Source organism: Sus scrofa, chromosome 5 (assembly GCF_054392235.1).
Source record: "Sus scrofa isolate SSC_HxYL_T2T_F1_AM1 chromosome 5, Sscrofa_HxYL_maternal_Yorkshire_Landrace_v2.0, whole genome shotgun sequence".
Lineage (NCBI taxonomy): Eukaryota > Metazoa > Chordata > Mammalia > Artiodactyla > Suidae > Sus > Sus scrofa.
The window spans coordinates 97,446,174-97,460,571 of record NC_139387.1 but is presented as its reverse complement, the minus strand read 5'-3'; the positions used below and the strand labels follow the sequence as shown (position 1 = coordinate 97,460,571).

At 39.1% G+C, this 14,398-nt stretch overlaps 1 protein-coding gene across 5 annotated transcripts in view; it reads right to left on the bottom strand.

Annotated features, from left to right (window-relative positions):
• The window catches only part of EEA1 (early endosome antigen 1), a 124,795-nt gene that overhangs the window by 71,098 nt on the left and 39,299 nt on the right, over positions 1-14,398 (bottom strand). For 2 of the 5 annotated variants that reach the window (XR_014804407.1, XM_084957601.1), the window contains exon 3: positions 4,856-4,980. The exons of 1 other annotated variant lie outside the window; for it this stretch is intronic. Coding sequence is in view for 3 of the 4 variants with exons in the window: in XM_084957601.1 (XP_084813727.1) it covers positions 4,856-4,980 (125 nt within the window). In the remaining variant the exon portion in view is untranslated. Of the gene's footprint in view, positions 1-4,855; positions 4,981-10,409; positions 10,536-14,398 lie in introns of all 5 variants that reach the window. 2 more of the 5 variants (XM_084957600.1, XM_084957602.1) reach the window with 2 other exon arrangements.

Genomic DNA, 14,398 nt, shown 5'->3' with positions numbered 1-14,398 from the left:
TGCTTGTCAGTAGGAAAATGATAAAATTCCATGCAGTCATTAAAAAGAATAAAATAGCTTTATCTGCAACAACATAAAACAATCCATAAGGTACACAGAGGGGAGTTTTCTTGTGGCACAATGGATTAAGGGTCCAGCATTGTCTCTGCAGCAGCTTGCTGCTGTGGCTTGGATTTGATCCCCAGCCTGGGAACTTTTACAGGCCAAGGGCACCACCAAAAAAAAAAAAGCAAGAAAGAAAAGATACACAGAGAAACAAAGGATGTAGGACAAGGCAGAACTGCTCTTTTATGTAATTACATATATTTATATATTTCTTTATTGTCCCCAATGTAAGCCTATGTGTGTATGTACATATGCACAGACTCTCTCTGGAAATACACATAAGAAACATGAAAAATAAGAGGCTGGAGGAAGAGGTGGCAAGGAGTCAATTTATACCATACAACTTTTTTTTGGTTTTGGGGGGTTTTTTAGGGCTGTACCTGTGGCATAGGAAGTTTCCTGGCTAGGGGCTGAATGAGAGCTACAGCTGCTGGCCTACACCACAGTCACAGCAATGCGGGATCCGAGCCGCATCTGCAACCTACGCCATAGCTCATGGCAATGCCGAATCCTTAACTCACTGAGTGAGGCCAGGGATCGAACCCACATCCTCATGTTGTGCTGAGCCACAACAGGAATGTCCCATCATACAATTTTTTAAACCATTTGAATTTTATACTCCGTATATGCTATCCATACATACGATTTAAAAATCTGGACCCCAAAGAACGAATACAATGAGTTTCAAATATGTGATTGATGTTGACGGGAATTCATGTTTAAACTGTTAAACTGAGAGCTTTAAAACAAAAAGGACCCATGACCCATTTAAATTATGTAAGCTTTTGATGTAGAAGACCTATCTTGCCCACGGCCATGTTACCCAGTATGTTACAGAGGGCAGATGTAACTGTCAGAAACTGGAGAGGTACAGGAAGATGGGAAGAACACATACAGTAACAAATAAACCTGGAAAGGGACAGTGACTATTCCATAAACAACGAAAACTAGTGAAAGTTAATATTTAGAGTAACAGCAAAGTTCCATTTTAAGAATAATACAGAGGAGGAGCTCCCGTTGTGGTGCAGTGGAAACAAATCTGACTAGGAACCATGAGGTTTCGGGTTTGATCCCCGGCCTCAATCAGTGGGTTAAGGATCCGGCGTTGCCATGAGCTGTGGTGTAGGTCACAGAAGCAGCTCAGATCTGGCATTGCTGTGGCTGTGGTGTAGGCCGGCAGCTGTAGCTCCAATTCGACCCCCAGCCTGGGAACCTCCATGTGCCTCTGGTACGACCCTAAAAAGCAAAAAAAAAAAAGAATACAGAGGAAGCATTATGGAGAGTAGAGAGTATAAGACTGAAGGCACAGAGTTAACTATAAATACTGAAAAATATTTTTGAGTGAAAGATGATGAAGTCTAAAATAAGTAGGGAAGATGAAAAAAGTTATTAAGAGCTGTTAAGGATATAGAACTAACTAAACATTGTGACATCAGATTGGGGAAGCAGGGCAAATGTGTAAAAATGAACATATCCAATTTTCCGGCTTTAGTAACTGGGCAGAAAGGTAATTTTGCCATTAACAAGAAAAAAGTAACAAGCAATAAGGAGCAGGTTTAGAAGGCAGTATAATGAAGCTTGGTTTCAAAATGGCAACAGAGAGATGTTCTTTTGGAACATGGAAAAGAAGATACCATAGGCAACATGGGAGATAAATCTAGATTGGCTACACAGTTTAGGAGGAAGTCATGGATATGGATACTACCCCAGGTAGATTACGTAGAGGAAGAGGCGCACATTATACAGACCCAAAAAGAATTACCACAATAGTATGCTGTCTCGAACGAGTAGAAGGAAAGAGAGCAGAAGAACCAAATTTTCCAGATTGTCATAAATAGTCCCCAAAGATAGCTGCCGTCAAGTTCTTCCCTTTCCATCAACAAAAGCCACTCATCCACTAAAAGACAGAGTTTACTTCTTGGCCTCTTCAATCTGAGCTTGCCCTCAGATTCCTGAGCAGTCCCGTGGCTATTTTGTCCAACACAATATGGCAGGGCAGAAGTGACACTCTGACGCTTCTGAATCCAGGCCTTAAAAAGACTGGCAGCTTGCAGAATTCTCGTTGTGGCTTCGTGGAATTGAACCCAACTAAGTATCCATGAGGATGCGGGTTTAATCCATGGCCCTGCTCAGTGAGTTAAGGATATGGCATTGCCGCGAGCTGTGGTGTTAAGTTGCAGATACAGCTCAGACCTGGCATTGGTGTGGCTGTGATGTAGGCCGGCACCTGCAGCTCCAATTAGACCCTTAGCCCGGGAACTTCCATGTGCCGCACATGAGGCCCTAAAAATTGAAAAGAAAACAGGACTGGCAGCTTGTGCTTCTTTCCTCTGGAAATGCTCTTCATTAGAACCCTACTGCTGGTATCTAAGTCCAAGCGACTGCATAGAAAGACACACAGGGGAGTTCCCGTCGTGGCGCAGTGGTTAACGAATCCGACTAGGAACCATAAGGTTGCGGGTTCAATCCCTGGCCTTGCTCAGTGGGTTAACGATCCGATGTCGCTGTGAGCTGTGGTGTAGGTTGCAGACGTGGCTCAGATCCCACGTTGCTGTGGCTCTGGCTACAGCTCCAATTCAACCCCTAGCCTGGGAACCTCCATATGCCGCAGGAGCGGCCCAAGAAATAGCAAAAAGACAAAAAAAAAAAAAAAAAAAAAAGAAAGACACACAGGAAGGAGAACTGAGCCCCCTGACACCCAGCCAGCATCCACTGTCATCTCCCAGCCATAAATGTAAGGTCATTTTGGACCTTCTGGCCTTCCCTGCACCCAAGTCTACGTAACCTAAACATCCAGGCAAACCAAGGAATCATGAGAAGTAATACACTGTTACAGTTTTAAACTACTCTTTTGGGAAGACTGCTACAAAGTAATAGATAATGAAAACAGAGGTCAGGTAAGACAAACACTGAAAATAATCCACATTTGTTTTGTTTTTTTTTTTACTGTTGACGTTTGAAAGCAGTTTCAGGGAGAACATAAGCCAGGTGAGCTTAACACTGGATGAAAGTTAAGAAGCAAGAACAAGGGTAGACTGTGGATGTTTTTTCATTGAAAGTTCATGTACTAGGCTAATCCATATCTGAAAATTGTTAAACTGACACTAAATGTCAATATTTACATATAAGTATGTATTTCACATATGATATATAAGCATGTATTTTAACAAATGACAAAAGAACAGTACCTAAAATTATTAATACATATAAATCCGAAAGAGGAGTTCCTGTCGTGGCTCAGCAGAAATGAATCTGACTAGCATCCATGAAGATGCAGGTTTGATCTCTGGCCTTGCTCAGTGACTTAAGGGTCAGGCGTTGCTGTGAGCTGTGATGTAGGTTGCAGACACAGCTCGGATGCCAAGCTGCTGTGGCTGTGGCGAAGGCCAAAGCTGTAGGTCTGATTTGACCCCTAGCCTAGGAACCTCCATAGGCCAGGGGTATAGCCCTAAAAAGACAAAAAAAAAAATCTGAAAGAGTATTAATAGTGACATAAAAGGGAAGATTTAGACTTCCCAAAAGCACTAGATTAACCACATATTGTAATAAATTAAAACAACCATATTTTACAGTTTTAAATTATCTATCAACCATAAGAAGATAATACTTTATGTGGTGTTCTTCATGTCACAGCAGATTAACCAACTAAGAGGCACTTTTTTTAAGAGAAAAACATGAAGAAAAATTTTTACAAGAACAAAATCAAGGGAGTTCCTGCTGTGGCTCAGCAGTAACGAACCTGACTAGTATCCAGGAAGACGGGTTCGATCCCGGGCCCTGCTCAATGGGTTAAGGCTTTGGCATTGCTGTGAGCTGTGGTGTAGTTCACAAATGTGGCTTGGATCCCACATTGCTGTGGCTGTGGTATAGGAGGGAAGCTGCAGCTCCAGTTCAACCCCTAGCCTGGAACTTCCATATGTCATGGGTGCAGCCCTAAAAAGAAAAAAAGAAAAAAGAGTAAAATCAAGCTTTCTTCTTCCTTGGTGGGGACATAAGACAAGCGTTCACACCAACAGAAGTGGAAGAGTAAAGTTACACTGTTGAATGATACTGTAAGTGATTACATTTTAGTTTAATTCTTAAAATGGTCAAGCAAAATTGGCAAGAAGCAGGATGTGTATTGTGCTTGCTATTATATTGGTGACTACAAAAAAAAATTTTTTAAATAATTATTGGAGTTCCCACTGTGGCACAGCAGGTTAAGGATCTGGAATTGTTTCTGTAGCAGTCTGGATAGCTGCTGAGGTACGTGCTCGGTTTCTGGCCTGGCGCAGTGGGTTAAGGATCCAGCATTGCTTCATCTGTGGTGTAGGTCACAGCTGTGGCTCAGATTTGATCCCTGACCCAGGAACTTCCATATGCCGCAGTGTGGCCAAAAATAATTTTTATTAAATTTAATTATTTGCCAAATGCATTATTTTAACAATTTCCTATAAAATTTTCTAAACAGAGAATACATACCATTCTTTATTAAGAACAATATGCAAAATGCAATTTAGGCTTTTGAAAAAAAACCACAATTTTCATTAAAAATATAATCTCTGAACCATGTTGTAGATGCTGTTATAGATCGTTATTGGTCAAAGATAAGAGAGGTTATAATAATAAAAGATGAAGGCCATGCTAAATGAAGATAGATTTAAATTAAATAACATAAAAACACTACTATGTTCGCAAGCGAAGTACTCCTGATTAAACAGTGATATTGCATGCATTCATTACATTAGACTTCAAAACTATTATACTGTACCGTTTCAGAGCAAGTGCTTCTCCTCCCTGACTTGAATCATTACCAGCATCATGAACTGCCTCATAGTGTTTGAAAAGTTCATCAGCAGATCCAAGAGATTTCATACACTGGGGACATATGAAACCCTACAGAAAGGGGTAGGAAAAGGTTTCAAAATAGTGTTTTGTATGCAAAATAATCACTTGTATGTTATGAAATATAGTCAAATGTATTATTCATAGCCCAATGGTGGCACTGACTAAATTACAATTTATGGTATCAAGCCCAAATTCTGGTGTTGTGCAAAGGTACATCACACTGCCTGCCCTGGTTGCAAAATATTTTTAGAACCCTTACAACTTTCTTTTAGGTTGGAAAAATTAATGGCTAGGGTATAAATTCTAATCTAAGAAGTCAGTTCTGATCGAGAAGTCCAGCTGAGAAGATTCACCATTATGTCCTCCATCTCTCTAGATATCCCCCTTAGCAAAATAATATCTGCTCCAATCTACTGCACAAGAATGATAACCAAAAAAATTAAGAATATGAAGCACTGATCATTGAGAAAAAAACATAATGTAAATAACTCATAATTACCACAGAGTATCTACAACGGTTAAGAAGTATTCCCGTTGGCAAATTCCTTGCTAAATTAAGATTAACACTACAAAAGCTGAAAATTAATATATAGTCCTATAAAATATTTTATAAACTCATAAATAATCCCAGAACTATTATACGGCTATGGTACACAAGGTCCTGCATGTGTTTTCCCCCAGTGACCTATTCGGTCTGATCTCTGAATACTCGACAACATGCTTCAACTACACTGAACACATTTTTATGTCTTTGCATTCACTGCTTTTTTCTCCAGCATTATCATCATCAGCTTGTCAAGTTTCTACATTCACTGTAATACATAACATAAAGCTTTTAATCTATGTTTCCCTAAGAGCTAACATTGTATTTTGAACATACCATGTATTTTCTACACAGTGTATTTATTTATGGAACAGAAATGAATTTGTAGGGCAGAATTTGGCAAATATAGAAGAGCTTTAACAGCATGCAAACTGTAAAACATAAGAAATAGACTGAGCTGAATAATAAGTACTCTGGATACATAAAAACTACAAATAAATGAATAACTTCTGCTCCTTCGTTGGGTGCCATTCAAAAAACATACCCTCACTTATCATTTATACAGCTTATATGGCAGGATCAAGGCTCATTGAGCATAACATTACCAGACAATGGTAGAGTAGAAGTATATATAAAAGAACTACAGGAACCCAAGAAAAGAGGTATCCAAATCTGCCTGTGGCAGTGGTTAATGCTTTCCAAAAATATATACAAATACACATATATATTATGTATTTGTGAATGAATGAATAGGAGTTTTCTTGTCAAAAACAAAGGTATTCTAGGAGTTCCCGTCATGGCTCAGCGAAAATGAATGCAACTAGGAATCATGAAGACTCACATTCGATCCCGGGCCTCGCTCAGCGGGTTAAGGATCCAGCGTTGCCGTGAGCTGTGGTATAGGTTGCAGACGTGGCTGGGAGCTGGCGTTGCTGTGGCATAGGCCAGCAGCTGTAGCTCCGATTGGACCCCTAGCCTGGGAACCTCCATATGCCACGGGAGCAGCCCTAAAAAGACGAAAGAAAAGAAAAGAAAAGAAAAGGAAAGGAAGGAATTCTAAAAGCAAACGTAGAAGCATTAACAAAGATGTAGGAAAAGGTATGAAACACAGTAATGCTACACTGGGAAACAGAAGTATATTCTGATTATGGGGCCAAAGTGAAAGGCGGGGGTACTGCAGGTGAATGAATGCAGTACTGCCTATGAAACTTCTAAAATAAGCAAAGACAGAAGTACTGCCTTGGGACTTCAGAATAAGGCCATTAGGATCTAAAGATATTTGATGCTCAGAATTGTTTTCTGAATGAATGAATGCTCCCAACCCATGTGTTAATCTAGCTGGTGTTATGCATTTTTTGCAAAGCCATCTATGATCGACCGCCATATTTCATAATGGCTCTATATTAAGCGTTACCAGGCATTCTTTTTTCTTTTTTTTTGGTCTCTCTCTCTTTTTTTTTTTTTATCTTTCAGGGCCACACCCATGGCATATGGAGGTTCCTAGGAGTCCAATCGGAGCTGTAGCCGCTGGCCTACACCATAGCCACAGCAACACAGAATCCGAGATGCACTGTGACCGTAGCTCACAACAATGCCAGATCCTTAACCCACTGATTGAGGCCAGGGACTCAACCCACATCCTCATGGATGCTAGTCGGGTTCATAAACCTCTGAGCCACAGCAGGAACTCCCTATCTGGCATTTTTATAACTTCTACCTAAAAACTGTTGTACCACACTAGTTAACATGCTCTTAGTGCAACAACACATAAACCCATGTGATATTTAGCTTGTCATTTCTCTTTTGTGTGTCAGCTTCTACTGGTAAGTAGAAGACAAATTACAGTGTTTCCCAGGAAATCCACACCCCAGTTACACGATATAATCTTCACAACTTCGGCTTTTTGACTCTTGTCTCTACTTCCAGGTTTGGGTTCTACACACCTAACGATGCCAAAAAGCTAATGATCACATTAAGGTACCCCATACCTTCTTAAAGCTTCTAAACATTTCCAGGTTAATACTCCAAAAAGAACTGATTCATCCCTAAGCAGAAATTTTAGAAATTCAGTAATATATACTTAGTTACAGAAATACTCCACCTAAGTGAATTTTTCATGTGATTAGAGCTTGCATGTTTAAATAAAACTTCAACTTTGGGATGTTTCTGATAAAAATAAATCTATCTAAAATATATATAGATGTACTTCCTCATCTTCTTAAATAGATGATATTATTAAACCTTTGTTTAACATCTCAGAAGCATGAGTATTAATCACTGAGTGGGCATCTTCTACTTTATTAATTCTGGCAAACCTCTTTAATTTCTGTACCCATATTTTACAGTTTTTCTTACACCCTGTTTTGACTTTCAACAGTCATTTGTAAAAATTATTCACATGCTATTTCTAGCAATGCTAGCCTGATATGGTTGGGAAGGGTAGACTAAGGGAAAAAAGTTTATTAAAGCACATCACCCATTTAAAATAAAAGTAAAATAAGCTCAGAATGAATATCTGAGGGATATCCTGTGACATGGACTTTGTGATACTAATACTAGATTTTAAGAGACTACTCTATTTATTTTTTTTTTAAACTATCTTCAAGGGAATAGAGGTTGCTAAATAGATAACTTTAGAACAGTAAAACACTAAAAATAGCCAGGAGTTCCCATCATGGCTCAACAGTAAGGAACCCAACTAATATCCATAAGGACACGGGTTCAATCCCTGGCCTTGTTCAGTGGGTTAAGGATCCAGCGTTGCCATAAGTTGTGATGTAAGTCACAGATGTGGCTCGAATCCCGCGTTGCTGTGGCTGTGGTGTAGGCAGGCAGCTACAGCTACTATTCAATCCCTAGCCTGAGAACTTCCATATATTGCTGGTGTGGTCCTAAAAAGACAAAAAAAAAAAAAAAAAAAGAAAAAATTAAAATTAAAAAAAAATAAAAATAGGAGTTCCCATCGTGGCACAGCGGAAATGCATCCCGACTAGAAACCATGAGGTTGCGGGTTCAATCCCTGGCCTTGCTCAGTGGGTTAAGGATCCAGTGTTACCGTGAGCTGTGGTGTAGTTCGGAGACGTGGCTCAGATCCCGAGTTGCTGTGGCTGTGGCGTAGGCCGGTGGCTACAGCTCTGATTCAACTCTTAGTCTGTGAACCTCCATATGCCATGGGTGCAGCCATAAAAGGACAGAAAAGACAAAAAAAAAAAAAAAAAAAAGCCAGCTGCATTTTTTCCTGAATCATTCCAAATTTCTCACCAACTCACACAAACAAACATGTACACACACACAGCTGACTTAAGATCAAAAGCAATAAACTCCTTATTCTTAGCTTTCAGTGACCTGTAATCCTTTCACGGATCCACTGTAGTTAAGAACCTACTTCATGATACTTGTGGTATCATTGTACCAAGTGTTCTTTCAGTTAATAGGAAAGTTCTTAATTAAGTGACAGGTAGATAAGACTGCCACTTTTGATTTTTGCCATCCCATAAAGAAAAGCCGACCCATGTGTTCTGGAAGAAAGACAACTGATAAAAAACTAAAGCAGAGTTCCAAGAATCTTTTATGCCTCTATGATTGCTGACATGCTTCAGCAAGTTCAACTGGTATCCGCCTATATGCACCCATTTCCCCATCACCCTAGAGAATTATTTTAATTGTTCCCTCCTGAAGTTTTTCAGCAGTTTCTCTCAAGTTGATTAGACATTGCACTCTTTTTTGCAAATATATCTTGCAAACCTGTCGCAGAGATCATGTCTTATTTATCTTTTTATCTCCTTTACCTACCAAAATACCTGACACAAAATGGGTACTCTACTAATGTGTTAAACAAGCAAAGGTTTGGTGAGATCATTTTCTTATACATCATTGTCTCACAGGAAAAAAGTAAGTCTGATGTTTTTTTCCTTTAATGGTTAAAAAAAAAAAAAAAAAGTTTTGGAGTTCCCGTCATGGCTCAGTGGTTAACGAATCCGACTAGGAACCATGAGGTTGCGGGTTTGATCCCTGGCCTTGCTCAGTGGGTTAAGGATCCAGCGTTGCCGTGAGCTGTGGGGTAGGTCACAGCCATGGCTCGGATCCCACGTGGCTGTGGCTGTGGGGTAGGCCGGCGGCTACAGCTCTGATTAGACCCCTAGCCTGGGAATCTCCATATGCTGCAGGAGCGGCCCTAGAAAAGGCAAAAAGGCAACAACAACAAAAAAGTTTCACTCTTTTATGAGATTTATAAAAGAATTTTTTACAAAAGCTATGTCTCTCTGCTTTTAGAATACTGTAGAGATTTTCAAAGGAAGGAGATATATCAAGACCATCTGAGAAAAATTTTCCAGCCTAAAAATGGTCAACATTTCCCTTCACTGGCTCCCACCCCCAGGAACTAGCCTCAAACACCACAGAGAAACATTTGGGTGGCCCCCTATTAATTATAAGAGTGTATCATTCTGTCATTCCAAACAGGTCTAGAAAATCAAAACAAAGACTTAAAACAGTGGTAGATTCAGGTTCCAATGCTGCATATTTTCCCAAATAAAGATAGCAACAGTTCATGTGCAAAGTCCTCTATGTAACAATAAAGCATTTTAACAATTCATTCATAAAACATTAAATAATAAAGATATAATTTATAAATGTTGAAATAAACACTCACTTTATATTTGAAATTTCATGGCAAAATGTATGCAAAATATTAACTTAAGAAGCTTCTATATTTATTTACAGATTCACAAAAAGACAGCTACAAACAGTGAGAACAGCCAAACCACTTCCCCAGAGCCTCTTTTCCTTACTGAACCTTGTTAAAGCATGCATAATTAAAGCAATCCATAGTCCCGTGTAGCATAAAAAGTTAAGCAACACCAAGGCAAGGAAAAACAAAGCTATTTTGAGCAACCCATAACCAAGCTGCTAAAACAAAATATACAGGACCCACAGTAACACTGGAGTCATTAAGAAGTTCCTGTCCTCTTGTCTCATTTTCAGCGTGCACTTTCTGGTAATGCTCCGACAAATCAATAGCAGTTACACATCTTTTCATACATAATGGACAGATGAAACCCTGTGAAATAACAACTTTTAGGAGGATATACACAAAAAGTTATTTGTGAAACAAAACATAGACAACGAAAATAGACATAACGGGAAAATAATTAGTACATCTTTTTTTAGTACACAGAAATTTTCAAGTAGAAACTGTACAAAAGGTGAAAGACCTATCCAAAGCAGGACTCTGAAATTAGTTTCCATTCTTATGCTATAAATTCCCATTGGCTCAATTTTATTAATAGTAACCAGCTGCTTTAGCGAGAATACTATCATTCTTTTCATTTACGATACTTCGTCCTTACTTATCTGAAAGCTGGGATTGACAAGCTAGCTTTTATTTTAAATCAAGAAATGACTGGAGGTGTTAACAAATACCTTTTTGTAAGATAATGCTCTCAATAAGAAAAGTTCTTAAATTCTTAAAAATGAAAGTAATTTTTAGTCTTCACTGTATTCCACTAGCCTAAGATCCCATTCTTGCTCACACCCATACTTTCCAGGAGGTGACTCTTCCTTCTAATTTTATGAGCCAAATCATTTTTAAAAAATGTCCCAAATTCTCCTATATCTAATAATATCTGTGTTTTAAAATATGGGCTGTTACACTGATCTATGGTTTGGGGTTTTGTCAGATAGGAACAGTAAAAGGATAACAGAATAGAAGAATTGAGAGTATTAGGAGAAAGTAAATTAATTGAAGACAGTGATTAAGGACAATAGGTTATAAAAGTTATAATGTCATGAGTTTTGGTGTCAAAAATAGATGTGGATTTGAATCTCAACCAATCCTAACTATATGACTTTTTAAAAAAATCACTCTACTTTGCTAAATATCTGTTTCATCACCAATAAAATGGGGCTGATATTTGCACCTATTCTTCTACTGTTACTGTACAGTGTATAAAATGCTAAGTACAGTGCCTGAGACATTATAAATGCTCAACAAATATTTTCATTAGATGTACGGTTAGAGAGTAAAGGAAATGAAGCTAAGAAAGGCTGACAGACTAGAAGAAAGGAAATGAAAACTGTGAAATACTCAGCAAGGCGAAAGAAGTCACAAGACTAGGACACAGTTTTTGAGAGGATAGGCGGTTTAGGTAAAACATGCGGAGATATGACTTTAACGTTTCAGCTGAAACCGTCCTGCCCGTTAAGATGGAAGGTACTGTCGTGGGCTTGAGTAACTAGAAAAGAGGTAATAAAGAGCATTGGTGTTGATGCCGTCAAGAATCGGGAGGCTAAGATGTTCCTTCAGTCACTAATGTCACTTACGATCATTTCAAGGAAGAGGGAAACTACAAAGTGAGAATAAAGGTAGTGGTTAAGAACTAGTCTTGGGCTTAACTCCTGGATTCAGACTACTCTTGGTAGCTTATATGATCTTCAATTTCCTCTGTTAAATGAACTGACAATAACAACTACTTTCGGGGGGGAGGGGTCTCATGTCTCATCCTCACAGTGTACATGGGTCACTGCAAAGCCTTCCAACCACCTCTCTGCTTCTAGTCTTACCCCACTAACATTAGTGTCACACAACAGCTAGAGTAAGCCTACGAAAACGTAAATAAATTTTGTCCTTTTGTCCTGCTCAAAACTCTCCAATGACGTCCTATCTCACCAAGAGTAAAACAACACCGAAGTCTATACAAAAGCCTGTGAGGCCCTGCAGGAGGTGGGCCTGATTACATCACTAACCCGATCTCTCCTTCAACTCACTATGCTGGAGCCACACTAGCCTCGTGGCTATTTTTTCAACATGCCAGGAATGCTCCCACCTCAGAGACTCTTCACTTGTTTCACATGCCTGCAACCTGCTTGTTCCAGAAATCCACATGACTCACTGCCTCACTTCCTTCAGTTCTTTATGAGTTATCACCTTCTCAGAGATCTCTCCCCTGATAATCTTATTTGAAACTGCATTCACCCAAAACAAACACTTTCTATGCCCCCCTCCCGCTTTATTTTTCTCAATAACACAAACTGCCTTCCTCCGTATGTTCTGAGTTCTGCCGATTTCCACTCACTAGAACGTAAGTTCCACCAGGATAAAGTTTTTTTTACTATTGTATGCAGTGCCATATATCCAGCATCCAGAACAATGTTTGGTGACAATAAATACTTGATAAATAAATGGATCTCAGAACAATAATCATTACCTAAAGGATAGAGAAGACTTTTCAAGAAGCACATGAAGAAGCATCTATCCCACATGTGAATCAAGGCAGGTTTACTGGAAAAAGTAATTACCTGTGATGAGACTTGAAGGATAATCAGATGCTAACCAAGAAAAAAGGAAAAACAAGAACAGGTAAGGCATAGAGATCAGCAGGTACAAAAGTCCAAAGATAAGAAAACACTTGGCACATCTTAAAATTAGGAGTTCATTAGGCCTGGATCAAAGAGCATAAAAAAACACAACCACACATATAAGGTCAACGGATTTCTCACAAAAGTAAAAACTTAATTCAATGGGAAAAGGTAACACTTTCAACAAATGGTACTGCAACAAGCATATGCAAAAATGTGGTTTCCATACCCACACAGAGACAATGAACCTCAACCACTATCTAATACACAAGAATTTAAGATAAACCACAGGTTTAAATGTACACACTAAAATGATTTTTTATTTTTATTTTTTTATCCTTCAGTCTTTTTTATGTAGTCCATGTACAACATTACATAAGTTACAGATGTACAATATTGGGATTCACAATTTTTAAAGGTTATACTCCACTTAGAGTTATTATAAAATATTGGCCATATTTCCTGTCTTATACAATATATTCTTGTAGCTATATATATTTTTTTTTAATCAGAAGAAAGTATGAGAAAGTTTTGCAACCTTGGGGTAGGCAAAACCTTTGTACTACCCAAAAGGAAGAGGCCATAAGAGAAAAGGCTGACAAACTGCACTTTGTCAAATTTTAAAACATCTTCTCTTTGAAAGACACCGTTAACAAAATGAAAAGCAAGCCACAGATTGAGAAAAAAATATACACATCAAATATGTCTGAACATGGTGTAAGGCCTAGTATTATGTGCTGCCTTGACAACTGGTGAAACTGGGAAAGCTTCAAATGGCTTAACTGTAAGTTCCCCTCCCCACTCTGCTCCCGCAGATAAAGTTCTCTAACCAAACAGCTCTCCTCTTTACCAGGAGCTTGCACAGGGCCTGCTTATCCTTGAGCAGTAGGAATTCAGTTCCTTGTGAGCCCCTGGAATTATTCAAACAAGTCAATCACAATCTCCTTCGGAACTAGGGGGCACCTTACTTTCCTGATATTATAATCCCTGCCTCTCACAGCCCCTGGTTGCTCATTTTGTTCCTAAGTGCAGTCCTCATGTGGCCCTGCACGGCACACAGCATCCTCTTCCCCTGGGCTGGGAGTATAAGTGACTGATAAACTGCTGTCTATCTAATTTGTCTACTGTCAGGTTAACCATGTGTTTAGCTATCCCCATAAGCCTAGGACAGGAATCCTTCCCTCGCCAATGGGATGAAGAAGAGGCAATCAAAACCCTAAGAAAAGACACCAAGAACAGATAAAGGACTCTTACAACTCACTAATAAAAAGATAAACATTCCAGTTTTCAAAATGATCAGATTTCCAGTTCCAAACAAAATGGAACGGATACACTTCTCTATTCTTCTTGCTAAGTAGAGCTGAAATCCCTAGGCATTACATATAAAACAAACATAAGAAAACTCTGCAAAATAAAGAGAAGAAGGCAGACCAGCTAAGGATCTCAGGAGCCAAGGTCCGAGACAGTGGTGAGCACTCCAGTTTTCTTTTCTCCTCAAACATTCTGAACTGGGGGCTGGAGAAGCTGGCAACCTGGAAACTTCAGCAGATACCTACTAAAAAGCCC